Source organism: Natrix helvetica (assembly GCF_964273705.1).
Source record: "Natrix helvetica genome assembly, chromosome: 2".
Taxonomy (NCBI): Eukaryota; Metazoa; Chordata; class Lepidosauria; order Squamata; family Natricidae; genus Natrix; species Natrix helvetica.
Genome location: NC_138552.1, coordinates 135,195,437 through 135,218,356, shown reverse-complemented (window position 1 = coordinate 135,218,356; position 22,920 = coordinate 135,195,437). Strand labels below are relative to the sequence as shown.

General features: G+C 37.5%; 1 protein-coding gene across 2 annotated transcripts in view; it reads left to right on the top strand.

Moving 5' to 3' along the window:
- Positions 1-22,636, top strand: part of PLCB1 (phospholipase C beta 1) — a 510,832-nt gene extending 488,196 nt beyond the window's left edge. The window contains exons 32-33 of one of the 2 annotated variants that reach the window (XM_081940154.1): positions 1,809-1,874; positions 21,495-21,633. In XM_081940154.1, coding sequence (XP_081796280.1) covers positions 1,809-1,850 — 42 coding nt within the window. In that variant the 3' untranslated portion in view covers positions 1,851-1,874; positions 21,495-21,633. Of the gene's footprint in view, positions 1-1,808; positions 1,875-21,494 lie in introns of both variants that reach the window. The other variant, XM_081940153.1, reaches the window with a different exon arrangement.
- Positions 22,637-22,920: the final 284 nt, after the last annotated feature.

The window sequence follows — 22,920 nt, the reverse complement described above, 5'->3', positions numbered from 1 at the left end:
TAGATTTGAAATAGTATGCTGGCTTTGGTCATTCTAGTACTGTAGTTCTCCTTTACCAACTGCCTTGTTTAGCAGCCATTGAAAGTAACAATTGTTGGAAGAAAACAGCTTGACTACAGTCCTCACATTCTATTGCAGAATCCCACATTCACATTATCACCATTTGTGATTAATCAGAATAACAAAAAACAGAATTAATGGAGAATGTGAAAGTGAAATTGCAAGTCACAGTTCCATAATGTCTCACTTAACAACCATGGCAATTCATTTACAATGGAAGTAGAAGTGACATCATAAGTCCAAGATGATCACAGGATTTTTCACTTAGCAACTGCAGCATTTAGAGACAGAATCACCAGCCCCAATTGGGATTAATAAGCAAGGAATATCTGTATAACAGTTGTTTCTTTAATTCAAATACATTATATTTATGACTTACTTTCCCTCTGAGAAGAAAGTAATATTTGAGAGAACCGTTTATTTCTACTCAGAAATAATCCCCAATGAATTAAATGGAGCTCATTTTTAGGCAAGTACCGTACTCACTTTCAAGTCATTTCTTCTTTAAACAGAAACAATGGTAAGTTAGTGAAGTAGAATAATTCCTTCCAGTTGAGAGAAAATACCTTATATGTATTATAGCAGAAACATGTCAAATCCTGATATATTACAATCTGTTTCCCTCCACCACAACTCGAGCCATAGAAAATTCAAATCAGAAAATGCTAAGCAATATGCTTTATGCTCATAGGGACCGCCAAATTACTTATACCCTGTTAATTTTTTTAACCACTATGAGATACGTTCCTTAAAAGCAGGGGTGGGCTGCTGAGGGTTTACAGGGGTTCAGAAGAACCTCTAGCTAAGATTCTGTGCAGTTCGGAGAACCTCCAAATACCACTCCTGGCTGGCCCCATTCAACCTGCCCCCTCCTCCCAGGAGTCCCCACACAGCCTGTTTTGGATGCAGGTAAGTGCAGGGTTTGTGTGGCGGCTCGGTGAGGGTGAAAAACGGGCCTACCGGAAGTAGGGCTGTTTCCGTCCTCCAGAGGGCCTCTGGAGCCTGGGGAGGCCGTTTTCGCCCTCCCAGAGGTTTGAAGAAAGCCTCCGGAGCCCAGGGAGGGCAAACCCCCCCCACCGTGGTGCAGGAGGCCAACTAGACCAAACCCACTGTGGCCACACCCACCCAGCAACCGGAAAGAGAACCCCTTGCTAAAAATTTTGAAGTCTAACCCTGCTTAAAAGCAAAAATGGAATGGTTTTCTCCTACATAGAATTTTCATTAATTTAGTATGTCCGTAGTGGGGGGTGGGGTGGGAAGGGGATGCCAGTATAGCTTCTCTAGGTTTGGAGCTGTCTGATTGTATAGCAGATCTTCTGTCAAAGAGTTGCCTTATTTGAATTGTGGCTGACTTTAGCTGTCCTAGAAGAAAATCTCAAATGATGGATGGATCTGTTCTCTGCTGTGAAGGATGCCATTATCCTTCCAGGGATATCTTCCTTCCCCTTAAACTTTTTTTGCTTGTCATACAGATTTGTGACTTGGAGAAAGTATTGCCTTTAAACTAATTGGAATGGACAGAGTGCATTCGCTGCTTGGTATGTCTGTGTATGCGTGCACACATGTACCTGTAGGAGAGGGCACCAATCAGATAAATGATTAAAATTAAACTAAATTGCATTCATGGTCTTCTTTCTTATTTCTCAAGTTTTTAAAATATACTGATTGCTACATGTAAAAATGTCATATTCTAGTTTAGTCGTTGCTATTCAGCTAAAATTGAAATGATCCTTGGATTTGTTTTAAAGAGCATAGAAGAACCAGAAGGAGAGGAGGAAAAACAGAAGTAGAAATGGAGTATGAGACTAGTGAAAGTGAGTGAAACATTTGCCTTTCTTCTCTAGTAAAACTAACCACTATATATTTATTTATTTATCTATATATACATATATATCCTAACATAAAAGCCATTGATTCATCTCCATACCTTTGCATGTTTTGAATTTCTGGTGTTACCCATTGATTATTTAACCAATATGATCCCGTTTTTTTTTAAAGATAAATAAATAAATTGTTGATCTTAACTTCCTCTTCCTGCTAATTTCAATCCTTCCAATAAACTTTGCTTTGAAACTATGAGCAGTAGCAATTAATGAATGCAATAATAAAACAATAGCTTCCATGTAGCACAGAGTTCAGAAATGCTATTCAGTTTTATATTATGGCTTGAGTTGTCAACATTTTATCTGGCAAAAGCTAAATTCCTTCCAAGGGAACCTGCTGGGGAGGGCAGGCTGAAATAGACAGTGGAGAGATATATACAAATATGGGTTGTGTCACCCCTTCTTTCTGTTCCTGATGATAAAGCATTTCTTTAAAAAGCCTTAGATTTAACACCTGCAAATATTGTATATATAAGCCAAAGGCCTCATTAAAGCAAAACAGGGGCCTTATGAAACCCAAAAGTTACAGATTGCATACATTTCCCGTGTTGTTTCAGTAGCTACTAAGATAAATGTTATACAGTATTGCATTTATAATGGAACAACTGCATTCTGTTGTACCAGGAGTAATTCTTTGAAATGGGAATTAAGACTCCACTATGAGCAATTGCCCAAAATGCTAACAAGCAAATCCAGAGCTTTTAAGTTAGCATTTTCAAAGTGATTGTACAAAGACGTTATTTTGAATCCCTGCTGATATATTTGCCAAGCATTCCAACAAAGAACCTCTCAGGATTTACAATGCAGGCTTCCTGAGATATAATCTTCATTAGGTTCAGGGGCTTACTCTTCAGTAATGAAGCATATAATTTCAATTTCCAACAACTTCTCTAGGATGAAAGAAAAGTTGGAGGAAAATCATAAAACTAGAACTTCACGTGCTTCAGTTTAAGCATTCAGATATTTGGTCAGTATGGGACAGATCTCTTTTAATAAGGAAAATCTACAGCCACCTGGGGATACATCGCAGCATGTATGTATTAAATTATTTTATCCCAAAAATAAATTCAAAAAATATCATAAACAGAGTTAATCCAATTGGAGTAACCAACAATTCATTTTTGGTGCACTCTTGTGCATACTTACTAAGAGTAAAGTTCAGTATCTGACGCAACTTTATCTGAATGAATCTGTTTTGGATTGTGGCCTTAAGAAACATTTGGACTCACCCCAAACAATGGGCTGTATTCAGTGAAGGCATTGAGTCGATGAAGGCTGAATTGCTGAACTAATGCATTCTTAAGGCCACCAGCCTTCTCACCCTGCCTGTTTGCCCCAACATTCAATTTAGATCATTGGAAGAACTTTTGTAGTAGTATTTAGGCCTGCAGAGGGAGTTAGGAGAGAAAGCTAAGAAGTAAGCTTTTCAACTGGTTCTCATTGCATATTAAATCAATGTATCTGCCATTCTATATCCTCTTTCTGCATGGCTTCTTAGCCAACGTTGGCAGCTTCTCAGGAGTTAAGCATGCTGTGCCAAGGTGATGTGGAATTTCAGTTCACACTAGCTTGAATGAGCCATCATTCTACATTCATAAAGCTTAATCTTAGGAGTGTTCAGAATGTTAAAAAGATGCATAGAATGGGATAACAAGACAGTGCATCTGTTTAATATCCAGAGTAGTTTACACGTGCTTTGTACACATGCCCACAAACTAATCCTCTTCATCAAAGATGCTTACAAGATATTTTCCCTATCATAATTTACTTTTTTTTTTAGCAATAAAGACATGGAGGCTGAATGCTTGACCTTACCCAAGGTCACTTAGATATGAATAAACAGGGACTCCTCTCTTGATTAAAGAAATACAAGTTTCAATAAAGGAGAATATTTGTAGCTCAGGGTTGAAATGAAACATTTCTTAGTTTCTATCCTTGGTGTTTCTTCTTCTCAGAAGACAATATATCTTGCAACCCTTCCTAACATTGCAGTGTTCTCATAATTCTCTGACATGATATTCAGATTTCGCTAATTGCTAGTGAGGTTTTATTGGTTTTATTATGAATCAAACACCAGACTTTCCTCACATAGAAAGGCATTTATATGAGATGCTACACTTGAATGACAGCTCACTGGATCAAGGAGTCAAAGACATCTCTTTTAGAGGGACAGATTCAAAAACATGAATGTAAACCCTTGACTCGCAAGTGCAACTCTTTGAAGACACAGAGAAATGGCACACCATTTTTAAGGATCATCTACTTTGCAAAATAGTAACATGCTACAGGAATAAGAGAACTGGAGTCATATCTGAGCTCTATGCGCATGGAACCAAATTTCTGGGGAGTGGTGTGCGGTAATAGGCTTGTGCATGATAACCATTGCCATGTTTGCACTAATACTACCACTTTGGAGGAAACTCTCAGAAAATCAGATAATTCTTTTATTTCCAAGAAAAATAAATAAATGTAATTAGAATGCTCGCAAGGATAAAGCTACTGTTCAATTTGACATCATCCACCATGGTACCTGATTGGACGATCCACGGGGGGGTGGGGGTGGGAATAAAGATTTTGTTTTGCAGTAGTTCCATCCCTTCCTCAGTGAGCAGTTTCAGTTTGTGATAATGGGAGAGGAGAGATTGGCCCAATGGTGGGGTGAAGCGGGCATCATTTCTGTTCTCTCTGCTTTTTAAACCTAATTGAAACTACCACTACCTTGATCTGTAAGAGAGATGCTTCTGGTGTCCCTTCTCAATGCATGAGGCTATAAGATATCAGATAAGAAAGGACAGACTGAAGTTGAGCCCTAGTTGAGTGAAGTGCTGTTTATGGGGAGTTTCCATTGCCATCAGGGTTGTTCCTTGATGAGCAGGCACTACCCGATATCCTTCTGGACTCAAGGCTACAGCTCAGTCTATGACCAATTACAATTGGTATGCCAATTGTGATGCTCTCTGGAATAAGAGATCTGGCTATAGCAATTCATGCCTTCCTCATCATTCAATATCACATTGCGCTTTACATGGAATTACCCTTATAGGCTAATCAGAAAGTGCAGCTGTTCCAAAATGCAACAGCACAGGTGCTTATTGGTGTTCACTGGAAGCATATTAACACCAATTTATTGGGCCTGCAAAGCTATAGGTAATGAATGTTGTGATTGCTTTCAAGTTTTGTGCATATGGCCTACTGTGTTTCCCCGAAAATAAGACAGGGTCTTATTTTCTTTTTACCCCCAAAATAAGCGCTTGGCCTTATTTTCGGGGTGGTCTTATTATTTTTGAGGTGCAGGAGGCAGCGAGTGTGGTCACCTCATGGCTGCTGCTGTGTTGCAATATTTTTGGGGAGGGCTTATTTTACCATGCACTTATTTGAGCATGCACTCAAAAGCCCAATTGGGCTTATTATCCGCGGAGGTCTTGTTTTTGGGAAAACAGGTATAAGGCACAAAGAGTGTTTTGGTTGTGGCAGAAAAGGAAGGAAGGAAGGAAGGAAGGACATACTGTAGCTCATATCTAAAGCCTATGGAAATTGAACCAAATGTAATCGTGCTGAGTTGGAATAAAGTTATCTATTTCTCTACATGACTTGGAGAGAAAGATGAATATGACCATACATGGACTTTGAATAAGGTTGCTATATTGGGGTTGCAAAAATCCTAGCAACCAGCAGAAGGCAGCTAAGGAATATAGAAAAAGTATTATTTTGCAGCCCACACCAGGCAGCCCTGCCTCAGTGTAGCATGTCAGAGATCAACCTCCAAAACATAATGGAAGAAGATTAGGACAAAAAATAAACAGGATCTGGTTCTATTTACAGATTTATTAAAAAAATAAAGCAAGATAGTCTTTTTGTTCTAGCTACTTACTTAAGTATTTCCCCTTGTGTCACAATAAATTTGATAAGAAATTTTGGAAAAATACTGTGGATCTCGGGGGGGGGGGGGAATTGGGAGCTGCATGAACTCCTGGGACTTCATCCAGTCAATTCTCCTGTTTAAAAAAAGATTCCTCATTTTCTAATAGATTATTGTATATGGATGTCTCCTGACAAACCAAGACCTCCCAGGCTGGCTTGTGATACAGGAATCCTACAAACACCATATATATTTGACAACTGTGCCACATAAGTATATAAAAGACAAGCTCTTAAATATTTTACAATCCTTCTTTCCTGATTTAATTATGTTTGTTGATTGGCTTGGAGACATATCCAATGACATCCATCAAATGACAAAATGATATCCAGAATGGAACAGATTCCTTCTCTCTGCTCAAGTGTCTCATGTATTTCTGAACCGTGGATGGCATGTGATGGATGCTGGGGGGGGGGGGGGGTGAAGAGACAGGGAGACCAATCTAGTCATGTCATATTGGTTGTAGGACGTAAGCCTTAAAGCAAATCTTAGCTGTCAAATTGAGCCCAATTGAATACAATGTATTAAATTAAAACCTTTGCATTTAGGAAGAAATGGTAATTAAAATGTGTCTCTGTGTATGTTTGTATAAAATAGACTCAAAGAAAACAGGCTGTTTGTGAAACGGCTTTTTCCCTGACTGTTTCACTGATTCTTCAAAGTAATGGCCTGAATTTCAGTGATTTCTTATGATCTGACATGCATAGGATGGCACTATATGTCTTTTCAACTCCCAACATAGGATATTCTTAAAACCATGAGGACACATTTCAAATTTAGGTTCAAAGTATTAAAAAGAAATGAATAACCTCCAAACATTACCGATTTTTTTTCTAGTAATTCAAGATAAAAATAGGACAGTAAGGAGCCAAATTCAATGTCCTTCAAACACAGCCTTCTACTGCAAGGGTGTCAAACTCAAGACACGTGAGCCAGATCTGGCCCAGGGGATGCTTAGATCTGGCCCATGGGGGTGCCTTGGAAATAGCAACAGACCGACTTGGTGCCTCTGCGAGTGACAACGGAGCCCCAGAGGGCCACACACACAGCCCTCCCAAGCTCTGTTTTCACTGGCAGAGAGCTGGAGGAGGATTCCCCCAGCCTTCTCTAGGCTACCATAAGTTCCCCCAACACGATTGATGTTCAGCTGACCACGCCCACTCCAGCCATGCCCACCCGGCCCCCCGAGGTCAAACAACCCTGATGTAGCCCTCAATGAAATCGAGTTTGACACCTCTGTTCTACTGCATAACTAAGAAAATCAGAAAATGCTGCAATTCACCAGCACTAGCACCCCACTCTGTAAAAGTGATATTCTTTATACATTAAATTATGGTACTTTGCATTCCTTATGACACTGGGCAGCAATCATTTTGTTTCAAGCTGTTAACTATTTAACTTTTCTCAATTGTTTAACAAGAGTTAAATGGAATGCTAACAACTTACATATGGGACCCAGCTAGAGTTGGCAAGAGACTACATATTTAAAGATAAAGAATGTATGGGAAAGAAGAAATGTACTGTTATAATAATGTTGCTTTGGAAAGAATTCTTTGGAGAATATTTTTAGTGACCGTTATATAATATGTCCTTAGACTTGACAGGGAGAGAAAGCCATTCATAATAGAAACTCCCAATTATAATTATCCAATTATGAAATTATTATCCCCAGGTTCTTGCTGGGTACTTTAACCTACTGTTTCAAAATATTTCTTGGATCCCTCCTGAATGCCTCAAAAGAAAACTGACCTGTTTGTTGGAAATAGTTTAGCAACCAAGTTCCTCATATGGGAAAAGGAACTGTATTATTGGTCTGTGGATCTGCTGCTTCTCCCACTATTTTATTTGTAGCCAGGAGAAATGTAGTGTCAGCCTTCCCAGGTAGGCCAAACAGGAAACATAAACAGATAAACTAATTCAGCTTTATTGTCAGACTATATTAACTGAATCATGCAAGTCTGGAAGTACAAATCTCCTGTCTGTTTTTATAGCCCAAGTTATGGAGATCCTTTCTGAGTTTCTTTCTCTGCTATTATGCAGCTGCAGGCTCCCTCTCTACCCTCCATCTGATTGTTTCCCTAGGCAGCAGCGTTCCCACAAACCATGCATGTAGCTACATCTCCCTTGTGTGTCTTTTGCTTTAAAACAAGAATCAGGAGGAGGCAGAGTATAAAGCAAAAAGATTAGGCTAAAGCACGTTCCCCCCCTCCCACTGATGTTCCATGGGGCTCTAAAGTTCTATAAGAATTTGATGGGGGTCCATGAGAAACAAATGATAAAACTGTGTCCATGAGAATTTTTGTAAGGTACAGCCAGAAAGGTGAACATGATGACCATAATCTTTACTTAGGAAAATGCCTTGGCCACATAGTATTCTCTGGGAGAAGGGAGGGGGGGTGCCACAGCTGCCACGTTTTGCATCCTGCCCCAACGTTGCCTCTCTCCCCTTCTCCCAAAGAAGGCCAGATGAAAAGCTTTGAATGGGCCCACAAGATTTCCATCTGCCAGAGGAGGGGTGTCAATCTCAATTTCATTGAGGGCCTCATCAGGTTTGTGTTTGACCTTGGGAGGGGGGAATAAGTGGGTGTGGTCAGGCTGGGCATAGCCAGCTCGATGTCCTGCAGCCTACATGCTGCCCTCCTGAGCTCTGTTTTCACTGGCAGAGGCACCGCGGGCCAGTCCTCTGCTGTTTCCAGGGTGGCCCCATGGGCCAGATCTAAGCACACTGCAGGCTGGATCCAGCCCGCGGGCCTTGAGTTTGAGACCCCTGTCAAACATTCGTAATTGGTCCTTTCATTATGGATGGGCAGAAATTAACATCTTTTAGTATATGTTTTATTGTCAACTTTCTATCATTACAGTTTTTCTTTTTGATCAGGAATTTCAATAACTTTTATACTAAGAGTTTTATGGCCTGAAAAAGTTTGAAACTGCAGGTTAGAAGAATGAAGCAACTTCAGGTTTTACAATACAATAGCAGAGTTGGAAGGGACCTTGGAGGTCTTCTAGTCCAACCCCCTGCCTAGGCAGGAAACCCTATACCATTTCAGACAAATGGCTATCCAACAGCTTCGTAAAGATTTCCAGTGTTGGGGCATTCACAACTTCTGGAGGCAAGCTGTTCCAATGATTAATTGTTCTAACTGTCAGGAAATTTCTCCTCAGTTCTAAGTTGCTTCTCTCCTTGATTAGTTTCCACCCACTGCTTCTTGTTCTACCCTCAGGTGCCTTGGAGAATAGTTTGACTCCCTCTTCTTTGTGGCAACCCCTGAGATATTGGAACACTGCTATCATGTCGCCCCTGGTCCTTCTTTTTATTAAACTAGACATACCCAGTTCCTGCAACCGTTCTTCATATGTTTTAGTCTCCAGTCCCCTAATCATTTTTGTTGCTCTTCTCTGCACTCTTTCTAGAGTCTCCACATCTTTTCTACATCGTGTTGACCAAAACTGAATGCAGTATTCCAAGTGTGGCCTTACCAAGGCATTATAAAGTGTATTAACACTTCACTTGATCTTGATTCTATCCCTCTGTTTATGTAGCCTAGAACTGTGTTGGCTTTTTTGACAGCTGCTGCACACTGCTGGCTCATATTTAAATGGTTGTCCACTAGGATTCCAAGATCCCTCTCACAGTTACTACTATTGAGCAAGGTACCACCTATACTGTACCTGTGCATTTCGTTTTTCTTGCCTAAATGTAGAACCTTACTCTTTTCACCATTGAATTTCATTTTATTAGATAGTGCCCAATGTTCAAGTTTGTCAAGATCCTTCTGTATCTTAAGCCTGTCTTCTGGAGTGTTGGCTATTCCTGCCAGCTTGGTGTCATCTGCAAATTTGATGAGTTCCCCATTTATTCCCTCATCCAAATCATTGATGAAGATGTTAAAGAGTACTGGGCCTAAAACAGAGCCTTGGGGTTCTCCACTGCATACTTCCCTCCATGTAGATGCGGTTCCATTGAGGTCTACACGTTGAGTGAGGTTGGTCAGCCAGTTATGAATCCATCTGGTGGTGATGCTGTCTAACCCACATTCTTCTACTTTATCTAGTAGTAGGTTATGGCCTACTTTATCTTATGGTCTACCCTACCTTATGGTCTACCTTTTCAAACTAACAAGAGATGCTTGTGTTAGGAGAAAGTCATCCCAACAAGTTTTACATTGATTACAATGCACTGAAACGTCTATATTTTTGAAACAGATTTTTGATGATCTTTAGACTTAAGGGTCCCTCTGATCCAGGATCTGTTGGCAACATGCTCACACAAATTTCAGGGGAAGGATATGAAGACAGAGCAGCCTTCAGCAGCCCATATTCAGAATTACACTGAACATGGAATCTTCATTTGGGTATGAGCTTAAATCAGCCTTTAGTGAGCTGACTCAGAGAAGCCCACTACGGGTCACTGAAATCCATATTATTAATGAAAAACACCAGTCTTATTAATTACAGTGATTCCACAAAGGGATTGCAGCCCTTTGTGAAATCTGAATCACTTTCAGGAATTGCTCTAACCCTGTTTGTAAGAACATGTAGGATAATTTCTAAGCAACTTATTTGGAAGAATTTTCAGATGAAAAGCAAAATGCCATCTACATATGTCACTGCAAGCTAATCAGCATCTTCCTGCATAAGTTTTTGGAGGAGGAAATATACATTGCAGCATGTCTGGTTAATCATAATTCACTCAATGTGGGACTGCACATAGTTTGACATACCCAAAATAGATGAATATCGCTTCCAAGAGTCCAATTTTAAGGATATCAAAGATGAAGTTGTAATTAGAGAGCCTTGTTATTTTGATATCTTTGCTTTTGTCTTGTTTCATGAACAAGAATTTTGAAATTCTAATAGTTGACTACAGAAAATTAGTATTCTATAAATGTTTATAGCTATGCAAATTGTACCCGCAGTAATCAGGACGATTTTCTACATGTTGCTTGAGGAGCAAATGAGGAAACTAATTTGATTTGCTGACTTCTTTCATATCCTTTATATAATTCCCAAGAGAAAGCAGTGCATTTTTAAACCGCGCGCGTACACACACACACACACACACCACATATATATTTTTTCTGCCTGGATGGTCTTCTGTAATGAGCCGAAGGACAGAAAGGGGGAGTAGTGAGCTCCCTCCCATATTTGGGTATACCAGGGGTTGTAACACTAACACAAATACATATATACATACATACATATCTACATACATACATACATACATACATACATACATATCTACATACATACATACATACATACATACATACATACATACATACATATATACATAAATATATGAACATAAAGTATGGGATTGTACTTAATTGAAGGAATGAACCAAATTTTAACCAATCATAAGGGAAAAACAAACATTATCAATAAATTATAGGCAGACTTGTTTCAATTTGGGTAGCTTTTAGGAAGGATAATTTGTGACTTTTTAAACTAAGGTTTTTTTTGGCAATTTCAGATATTTCAGCCATTTTGTTACTGCTTTTTTAAAAAACAGTGTTACGTAGTCTTATTATTTCTAGTCATCGGGGCCTATGCAATAAAATTGATTTGACTGGAATAGTGTAATTTTTAAAAAAACACTAATTGAATCACTTGAACCATAAAATGCATTATAATAGTAATATTTAGGGAGATTATTATGATTTGCATCTGAGATTTCAGGAATGATTAAATAACTTCAGCAGTTAATTGCAAACCCTATGGAATTAAAACTCCGTTGATTGTTATGTTCCATCTGATGGCAAAATTGTGTATAATGGTCAGCTTGATAGAGTTATCCTTTATATAAATGCATCCAGGGAAGGTTATTAATTAAACTCAAAGAACGGCATTAGATGAGCAAAAGAAGGTTAAAAGCAAGAGCAAGGTGGTTGTAGCAGTATGTAGTTTCCTGTTGTTGGGCCACTACATTCTTCAGAGTGTTGCCAAAGACATCTAAACAGCAACCACATAGTAAATTCAATACTGGAAGCTGTGACATAATTTATTGCAAGCACATATTGTCATGTTTGACAGGATATGCTCTGGAGATCTGGAATTCTGTCTTCCACATAGTCATCTTTTGGATCTAATTGTAATACAGTATGTAGTTTATGAGACATAAGTGTTTTTGCTTGGCAGATTGTATTTTAACGTACTTATATAACTGTAAAAATTCAAGATGGAAAGCATATGGTGTGAAATATGGAAGATTAGCTAACTTTGCCAATGGGCGCCTTCTGCATATGTGTTTTTACTTTAGAAAAAAGCATGCATGAAAAATAAAATATATTATTTTGATCCATCAGTATTAAGCTTCCTTCCCCCTACAAAAGCAATACCATCCAGTGTATGTATTAGCATTACAGTGTTGGTTTTGCCTGCTAATACATTTGATGCCATAATATGTTCTGCATATTAGAATAGAATAGAATAACAGAGTTGGAAGGGACCTTGGAAGTCCTCTAGTCCAACCCCCTGCTTAGGCAGGAAACCATGCACCACTTCAGACAAATGGTTATCCAACATCTTCTTAAAAACTTCCAGTGTTGGAGCATTCACAACTTCTGGAGGCAAGTTCTTCCATTGATTAATTCTTCTAACTCTCAGGAAATTTCTCCTCAGTTCTAAGTTGCTTCTCTCCTTGATTAGTTTCCACCCATTGCTTCTTGTCCTGCCTTCAGGTGCTTTGGAGAATAGTTTGACTCCCTTTTATTTGTGGCAGCCCCTGAGATATTGGAACACGGCTATCATGTCTCCCCTAGTCCTTCTGTTCATTAAACATATGTTTTAGTCTCCAGTGCCCTAATCATCTTTGTTGCTCTTCTCTGCACTCTTTCTAAAATCTCAACATCTTTTTTACATTGTTGCGACCAGAACTGAATGCAGTTAACAGCTGCAGTTAACTGGATGCAGCTTCCATTCTTGAACATATTTTGGGATTACTGTTTTCATTTTTTTTTCTCCACTGATGGAGTTAAGGGCAGCTAGAATTAAATCTTCTATGACGCCTTTTAGCAATAACTGCAGAAAAGGGCTTAGGGTCTCTCAGGACAGGGCTGTGGATGTGTAATTGGATGCAGCCAATTAAAAACCAAAAAGATGGCTGGATGCTAAGGAAGATCCCTGTAGCATATTGATGCTACAGCAAAATGCACACTGCTCAAAATGGGGGGATATGAAAGATATAAAATAATCCAGTTTTCCTTAGTTTAATCTTAATTGGCAACCTTGGCTCACATTTATTTAATTATTTCTCAAATTTAGATATAAAAACCACAGTACATACCAAGTCAGTAAAATGGGAGACAAGTAAAAACATGGATAAAATAAGTTAAAAATGAAAAGGCAAGAGAACACCTTCAAAGCACTAACCACCTCAGGGTTGAATGGGCCCCACACAAATTGACAGAACCAGGTCTTCACTCTCTTCTGACGGACCAGGAGACCTCTAGGAGAAGAGGTGGGGCAGGGGCAACGACAGATAATTCTTTAACCGATGGGTCCATATCTTACCTTTTCTGCCTGATTGAGTGAGATGGGTTGATGGGATAGGAGCAAGATGATCCCTCAAGTAAGCTCAGCTTCCTCAGGTATATATACATACGTACTCAATCTGTAAGTCTCTTTTAAAGTTATTGCATAATCCTGCTCAGATGTTTTGTAAGAGGTTTTGCCTATGAAAGAGGTAGAGCTGGCCAGCTCCCTAAAGGCTTTCCTTGCCCTACATGCAGGGATGTATTCATCTAATTAGTGAACTTGAATTGAGAGAGTGGAGCTAGTCTATTCATCCTTACATGTTCCTCCACATTCATCTGGGGGAAAAATTATGCCCGAAGACAGTGACATTGCATGCCTTCTAGAACAGATTTCCATTCCATTGTTTATTATATTTTAAGAACACCAATACTTTTCAACATATATTAAAACATCCCCAGCTGCCAATACATTGCAGTTACATAAAAAAGAAAGAAAAATTACAAATAATGATTGCGAAAAAAGTTTGGCTTTCCCTCACATGGCTTTAAGCATTAAAATCATTTTTGCAATTTTGCCCAGGTTGCTTAACTTTTAAGAAGGCATCATATATTCCTTAGGCCAGTGTTTGGTACTTCCATTTACAGTATTGCTTTAATAGCTTTAGAAAATATAAAACGTTCCTGTAGTTTCCTGTGATTGGATCTCTTGCTATATTAAGGCATGTTCTTTACTTTCTTAGATTCTCTAATTTATTAGTAGTTCCTTAGCTACTAATAAGTTATTAGTAGTTAAGGAACTCTAGAGGCAAACTAAATCTTGATTATTTGATATAGTTAGAAAATTCAAAAGGCAAGCTTATAGGTCTCCTAAATTATACACAGATTATGCCAGTGAAAAATAATGACTTTTTGCCAGAGATAGCTAACAAACACACTGTAAGAACATCATTCTTTAGGTTGTAAAACATTAAACTCTAGTTCTTTACCCCAGCCTTCCTATTTTGGCACTCTCTATAAACATTAGACTACAATTCCCAAAGTCTTCCATCCATCTTGAAAATTGATTGCATATTTCTTTGGGAATAAGCCTCACAGAAGATTATAAAACTGATACTAATTCAAACACAGTGTTTATCCAGTTTGGTGTAATTTAGTATTTTTGTCAATAATATTGAAGTAATGTGTGATTTTTAATGTCTTTCTTAGGAATCTACAATATTATTTATGAATTTATGATTTAACTGAATGAAATCTGTTGGATAAATATTCATTTTCAATAGATTAAAATTACCAACAAGAACTGTGCAACTATAAAATTCTTCATATACGATCCCCAGTTCTACCCGCTCAAAAATAATTAAGAGACCTATGATTAAGTGAACATTATTTTTCAATATTTTCAATCACTGTTATTTAAAAAATTCTTGATAGTGTCTACTTTGAAATAATCCTCTTTAAACTCTCTATTAATTGCCGTTCTGTAAAAATAATATGTACTTAAATTTGCACAGTGAAAATTAATTTAAGCGGGGGGGGGATTTTATTTAACACCTTGGAAAAGAAACAGAGGATAATTAATTGGCAATGTGTGAATCAAGGCAGGCAGGCAGACACAGGAGTGCTGGTGCGGTAAAGTAGCTTCCTAGGCAAAGGAGTTTATGTATGAGTAATGATAACAAACAATTGAATCATTTATTTTTACTTTATCACATTCCACTGAATGTAATAGTTGTGGAAGTTCTTATGCAAGTATTGAGTCTTCCGGATTTTAGGATAGAGTGGAAATAGTTACGTTGGATACTTCAAAGAAAGATGGTGGCGGCACCAGAATGAATGAATGAATGAATGAATGAATGAATGAATGAATGAATGAATGAATGAATGAATGAATGAATGAATAAATAAATAAATAAATAAATAAATAAATAAATAATAAATAAATAAATAAATATATCACTGGAAAATGGTGAAAATCTATAAAGATCATTTCAGGAACAATAATGGAAATTGAAGCTCAAATTGCTTAGTCTTATTTGATAATATTATCTGGGGCGGGGATGGGTGGGTTATTACATATTTTAAAATTAACATTTTGCTTCAGTGGGGAATAGCTGTGAAGATTGTTCTTGCCTTTGTTTACTTTACTCCATATCAGTGGTTCTCCTTTTTTTGAGGGCTGCTCCAAGGACGTAGCAAAGAATTCCAGAGCTTTGCAGTATTCTTCAGTGTTGATGGAGCATATTTTAAATATCTCATTGTTTCTGTTTAACAATAATCAGTTGTTCGCAAGTTAAACGTAATGCCATTAATAGGATCACACAAAATTTGCCATTCTCCACCATCTTTCAAGGTCAGTCCTTCTAGGTCTCCCAGGTAATTCAACAAAAGAAAAGTGTAACATTCAAGCATCATGACACAACCGTCAGTTTCTCCCACACTTGTTAATGAGAAACAATCTAATCAGTGTGGACTTATTTAAATGGATTTGCACAGTGATTTATTCGGCCTGCAAAATAACTTTTTCTTGCATGGTACTTACAGCAAAGGGCTACCTTTTTTCACTGCTGTAATTAAATAGTCTGCAGTTACTTCCTGAGATTCTCACCTGTCGTTTACTGCATAAGATCTGTTTGAAATTAATGTCAAAGGTTGACTTTACAGCTACTTAAATAACAGACAGTTCTTGTTACGTAATCTAACAGTTAAACAGGATAAACACACAAGCCTTGCTAGATTGTGCGTTTCGGATGGAGGGTGGAGGTTAGCTTATAAGATACATTCTGAACGTGTATTCTGTGCTTTAATATCAAATATCTCAGCAGCTTTCCTTACCATTCATATTTGCACTGGCTTCACTGCTTTTCATGATATTTAACCGTAGTTTTGTTCTCACAACTAGTGTATTTTTTAAAACATTTTTATTAAGTTATAGCGTATTATAAAATACAAAATACAAAAGTAAATAGGAGAGCAATGAGGGAGGAGGGGAAAGGGAGAAGTGTGAGGAAAGATGCAGGGGAGAAAAAGAAACATTGACTTCCTACTCTCTCTGTTATAGTAAAATAAGGCATTAACATCAAATCACAGCTTTTTGCTTTTCCATAATAGTATGAACAAGTCATTTCTATAAAGATCTGTCGGCGTAATCTGTAAAAACCAAAGTTAGAGTTTCTTTGCCACCTCAAGCACAAAGTTCAGAAACAGTTTCCATATGAAAACAAAAGTATTTATGTTCTTTTCTTTAATCAAAGTAGTCAGTTTTGCCATTTCCGCCAACTCCATCAACTTCTGCAACCATTTGTCCATAGTAGGAATCGAGATGTCCTTTTTTTGCGCATACAACTAGTGTGTTTATGGAATGTCTTACACAGGTCATGATAATTGCATAATGTGTTTCTGGTTTACCTGTTAAATTGGCTATAACTATGAAAACTTTGATAGGGACTCAGTGGCCAAGACGCTGAGCTTGTCGATCAGAAAGATCAGCAGTTCGGTGGTTCAAATCCCTAGTGCCACGTAATGGAGTGAGCTCCCGTTACTTGTCCCAGCTTCTACCAACCTAGCAGTTCAAAAGCATGTAAAAATGCAAGTAGAAAAATAGGGACCACTTTGGTGGGAAGGTAACAGCATTCCATCTGCCTTTGGCATTTAGTCATGCCGGCCACATGACCATGGAGATGTCTTCGGACAGTGCTGGCTCTTCACCTTTAAAACAGAAATGAGCACCACCCGCTAGAGTCAGAAACAACTAGCACTTATGTGCAAGGGGAACCTTTACCTTTATGAAAACTTTGTCAGCAGTCAGAATAAGACAATAGCATTGTGCGTCCTCTTTTTTAATCTCAAAGTTAAGATCTACAGTAAGAAGGGCTGTGTATGATTTTGATACTTAAGTGAGTACTTTGTGAATAATCATTCCATCTTTATAATAGTACGAAAAAACTAGAATCATCTCTAACAAACTAATGCCGATATATTGCAACTTTCCAGGTTTATTGAGAAATGCTGTTGAGTCAGTTGTACTCTGCTATTGAATTGAAGCCCTACACTTGCTATTCTCTTAGAAAACCTCTCTCTCTCTCTTGCATATATGCATTTCTGCTTCCCTCACTCATATCTCTAGCAAATAAAAACCCTTGGCAGCCCCAAGACTACTTCATTATTATGATGGGATTGCCCAGTAAAATAATTGTTGTAAATCATTGTGTAGAACACCACAAAAGCATTATACAGAGACAATGGTGGGTGAATACACTTCCTCCAGCTGATTTTCAACTTCGTTTCCTTATTCGTGTTTTATCTAGCACTGCAAACCATTTTAATTGCTGCTTGTGCAAATATTGAACAATTGAAAAAATATTACAGTATCTTAAACTGTATGGCTTATATCATTTATTTATTTATTAGATTTTTATGCCACCCATTTCCCTTTTAAGATGACTCTGTGGATGACCACCTCACTTGAAATAGGAACTGCCCTTTTATTTTAAATATACAGTATAGTTCTTTCAAATAATTGATCAGAGATTTTACAATTATGAAGACTGCAGTCCTCAACAAAGTAAAAAAAATCAAAAATTTCCACCCGATATTTCTATATCAATGTGCAGAATCATGCAGGAAGTTCTTTACTATTTACCATTGGAATTTATACCTAAATATATTTAAATATTTATATCTAAATATTTTTTATTGCCCTCCAAATTTTGCAAGAGTCTTTGAATGACCTGTATTCAAAAAGATTACTGGTAGTTCTTGACTTACAGCAATAATTGTCCGAAGTTACAACAAAGTTACTACTGAGAAAAATTACTTGTGACTCTTTTTTCTTCATGGTCACGTGATCAATGCTTGACAATTGATTCCTATTTATGTCCGTTGCAATGTCCCTGGGTCATATGATCACCATTTGTGACCTTCTGACAAGTAAAGTTAATGGGGAAGCCAGATTACTTAATAACTGTGGCAAGAAAGATTGCAAAATGGAGCAACACTCACTTAACAACTGTCTTGCTTAGCAAGTGTTGGGCTCAATTGTGGGCATAAGTCAAGGACCACCTGTAATTTGTTTCTTTGAAGGAGGAAAATTACCTTTTGAACTATTTTCTGTAGTCCTAACATCTTTCATTGTTGGGAGATATAATCCTGCCTTCTTGTACTTTCCTGTCATTGGGCACAAGAAGCAATGATATAGCCTGAGTTAGTATAAAGATTTTCCTCTTTCAGCTATTTTACCATCCCTGTTTGCCATCCTCTATCTAGCAAGGCTAATACACTTCCAGATTTATTTCACTGGAAGGTAAACATTTTTTCCTCCAAGGTACCTGAAACCTGTGAGTAGTATTTATAAGAGCAGTGAGCTGTGATAATTTACTCTACCAACCACCCCATATTTAGGAAACACATTTGAATAGGAAACTATGTGCTTGGCTCCTCAAGAATACCACTATATTGGGCAAAAACCTGGAGACCAATACGTGCCTCGAATAGCTGCATTAAATGACTTTCACTGATATCTTCTTCAATTAGTACTAATGAAAATGAGGTGTCTTTCTGCATGCCTCACAGCTCTTGGGATCCAACATTAAGTATCTTTTAAAAAAAACTGCTGGAGGCAGCCTGGTAGTAGATTCACTGAATTGCTTTCAGTTTCTCAGTGCAGTAATTGGAGGTTGTGGTTAGAATTGAGCGATGGGATTAGACATTGTGTTTTTCATGGTGACTTTTCAGTAATCTCATGGGCTGCTAGACTATCTCCTTGGAGCACAATATCAATATAACATCAGTGGAACAGTTTAATATGCTTGTTGCTTCCCAAACTACCTCTAAAGTCTTCCTCTCGTCCCCATTTTTTTCTTCATTTCTAATTGTACTTCTGTACTAATGCTAAATTACTTGAAATATTTCATGGAAACGTACAGTACATGACTCAGTGCAAAAGGTAGTATGAGAACATTTGACCACCTTCATTTCCTGGTAACTCCAGGAGAGGGAGAAAATTGCTTGAGAGATTTTACTCAGCCCCTCCTAACATACAGTTATTAATACATGCTATGACTATTACAGTGAAAGATGCCATTGTTATTTTATATATTTTAATACATACTTTATAAAAGGTTTGGAATCTTGGATACCATTTAGATCAGTATTTCTCAACTGTGGCGACTTTAAGATGTATGGACTTCAACCCTGGAATTCCTCAGACCACATCTTTAAAATATTTAAGCTATTTAGTTCTGATATTATTATAAAAATAATAAAAAAAACTTATCTTTTTTTAATGATTGATACTTTTCCATATTTACAGACTTGGGTTCCTCTGTATTAATCATTAAAAAAAGATAAGTTTTTTTTTATTTCCCCCTTCGCTAAACCAGGGGTGGGTATGACCAGTGTGTGATGCATCTGGGCCTTGGGTCGCGAGTTTATAATATATAAAGCAGGGGTGTCAAACTCGCGACCCACGGCCCAGATGCATCGCACACTGGTCATACCCACCCCTGGTTTAGCGAAGGGGGAAAAGTTGTGATATGTCATGTGATGACGTGTGCGAGTTTGACACCCCTGTTCTAAAGTAACAGATCGTTGGATATTAGAAATGCAAATATTCATTGCAAGTAGTTTTTACACTTTGATAATATATGCATTTTTACTGGGAAGTCCTGATTAGTTTCGTGGGACTTATTCCAGGTAAATGATATGAACTTGTAATCTTAAATCATGCATTGCCCTCTCTCCCTGTTGCACCTCCAGGCACCTCAGAATTTGCTCTTTGTTTGGAGGGTTTCTCAGTTTTTATAAAGTAGGGGATTCACGTTGGGCAGAGGAGAATCTCATCTGTAATGGGTCTATTTTTATTGGTGGAAGGACATAACCAGAGGTCAATCTTTAGCAGAGCATTGTTATTCCTAAATTAAAAAGAACAAACATTTATCTTTGCCTTTTTAAAATACATATTTCAGTTCTCGTGGGAAGAATTCTGAAAATACCATTGTAATTGAATCTGCTACAATTGAATATTAGGCCTAGCTAATAGATTCAAGAGTGAATGCCAACACAATTACAATTCTGACTTCATAATAATTGGCGTTTCTCTGGTGAGGCGTCACCAAATTAAAGTAAAAATTCATTTCCGAATATGGTGCAGCAGTTTTCCCATTTCTGGACATCATGGCTTAGCCTTATCATTTGAATTTCTATGGAGATTTTTTTACTTGTAATTCAACATTTAGAAATATTGTTTTGGACTCTAGATTTGTTATGTTTCAGCACTCTTTCATAAGCAGTTTAGTGTCTAATAGTAACTACTATTGGATTAATTCATGCTCAGTACTAATTACTATTGCATAAGAATGTAATTATCAAATAGACACCAAATAAATAAATAGGTATTTATCAACTGGTGTCAGATTACTCATAGATTACAGTGTTCTTTCAATACATTTAATATTTTTGTAAATCAGCAAATGCAGTTCTGTTGGTTATATCAGTCGAGCATTTTACATTTTGAATAAAAGTTGACTTTACTTTTAATTTAGCATATATTTCTCAGTATCAAAGTCTTCCAAAACATGACTAAATAGCAATAGTAATTAACACAAGGATGCTACAGTGCATTTTACTCCATCAAGATTCATAGTGATGGCAGAGACAGCAAAATTTCTGCTGGTCATGTGACTATTACATTGAGTCTCAAAGTTAAACCTATCTACACATAGGGATAGCCTGCACATAATTGATACCTTCAAGATGGACTTCAGCTCCCACAATCTCCCTGGCAACATGGTATTTTATAGGAGTAGGTCCAATATACTTGGAAAGCATTGGATGCAGATGTTTGATATCAAGGCATCCAGAATGATGGAGTTTTTGGAAAGCAGGCTGTAATAGTTAACATAGTTGCTTTATGACTTATTGGTACATGAACAATCTTCCTGCATGCTCTAAAGAAAAGGAAGTCAGCCAATGGTAGATTTCCTCCCCATCCTCATGCCAAATTCACATCTGGAAAAAAATAACCAAATGCAGTCCCTCCCCTTTCACCATTTGGAAATGTCAGTCAAGGGAGTGTGGGTTTTTTTTTCCTATTGTTTAAAAAAAGCAGAGGGTAAATCATTATGATTTTATTTATGACAATATTGATGTCATTTCCAGTTACAGGCTGAACTTGATCAAGAATATCAAGACAAATTCAAAAGACTGCCACTGGAAATCTTGGAATTTGTTCAAGAAGCGATGAAAGGCAAAATCAGTGAGGATGGCGATCACAGCTCTACAAGTTCTTCCCTGGCATCCGATGGTGGAAAATTGAACCACAAACCACTGCAAAATGAAGAGCTAGAAGATAATCCAGGAAAAGTATTTGATACACCTCTCTAACAGCTCCCACAAAGATCCCCATCTTAAATTTCTCTGACAGAGCAAGTCACTATGTTGTTCCCCAGGAATGTTTCTCTTTTTGAATGACCATTGGGCAGCTTCAGATATGGAAGACCTCCATTGGGATTGTACTAATCTCTAAAACAAATGAGTTGGGTGTGGAAATTACATCCTATTTGTAGGCCTTGTTTTTCTTTTTTAGTTTAATGGCATAAACCAAGAGGTCGGTGTTTATCTGGCCATATTTACACCAGTCATTTTTAAACCATGAGCAGGCTGGAGCATTCTTTGGGGACCACTATGTTTTGTGCAGGTAAATGTGTTTACATCTCTTTATGAAACAGAAGTGACACAATATTCCACCCACGGTTATCACAGTATCCGTAATTGTTTTGTTACTTCCTTGGCAACTACACCTTGAAAGCTTTCGTCATCTTAACAATGGCACTTTGAGAAAAGAAACTTTTTTTCCTTTAGCTTTCTGTGCAGTGATAATTGGCTGTGCTGGTTGTGTCTCAACAGAGAACTATCAGTGTTAGTTCTCTGTAACTGTGGTAACTACTACTGTAGAATATATTCCCAAACCAAAATCAATATAATAAAATGATTATACATGCTTCAGATGTGATAGGAATTCACATATGTGTATGCACATTCTGTCTCTGTAAATCAAACATAGACACAAGTTCTTGCCGAATTTTCCCTTGAGGTAAAATTGAAAGCTTTAGGAAAGAGACTCATACAGCTGTCAGAGATAACTGATACTGTTATGAAATAATTGTTGCACAATCAGAATCTTTCATTCAGACTTCTGTACTACTTTCAAATGTAAGATGTATTCAAAAATGTTGCTTTCAATTATTTTTGGGTTGCATCATTGACCTACCGTAATTATTAAACTGGTTTGTGCTATTATAGCTTTCTTCTTTTTTTAATCTATGGAACGCACATGGAAATGCCATTTCCCAAGTGTATAGAAATGTAGATGTTTCAAATCTAAAATATATGTGAAAAAGAATCAGACAAATCTGATTAATTCTACCCCTTTATATAGTTAACCTTACAAAGGTTACAGTTCCACCCCCAGCATTCCTTACTGCTCTACTATGTGGATATTACCGAAACACTATAGTTTGTTCTGATAATAGTAAGGAGTTGGAATACATAACAGCGTATATGTAGTTTGTTTTCCCTCAGGAGC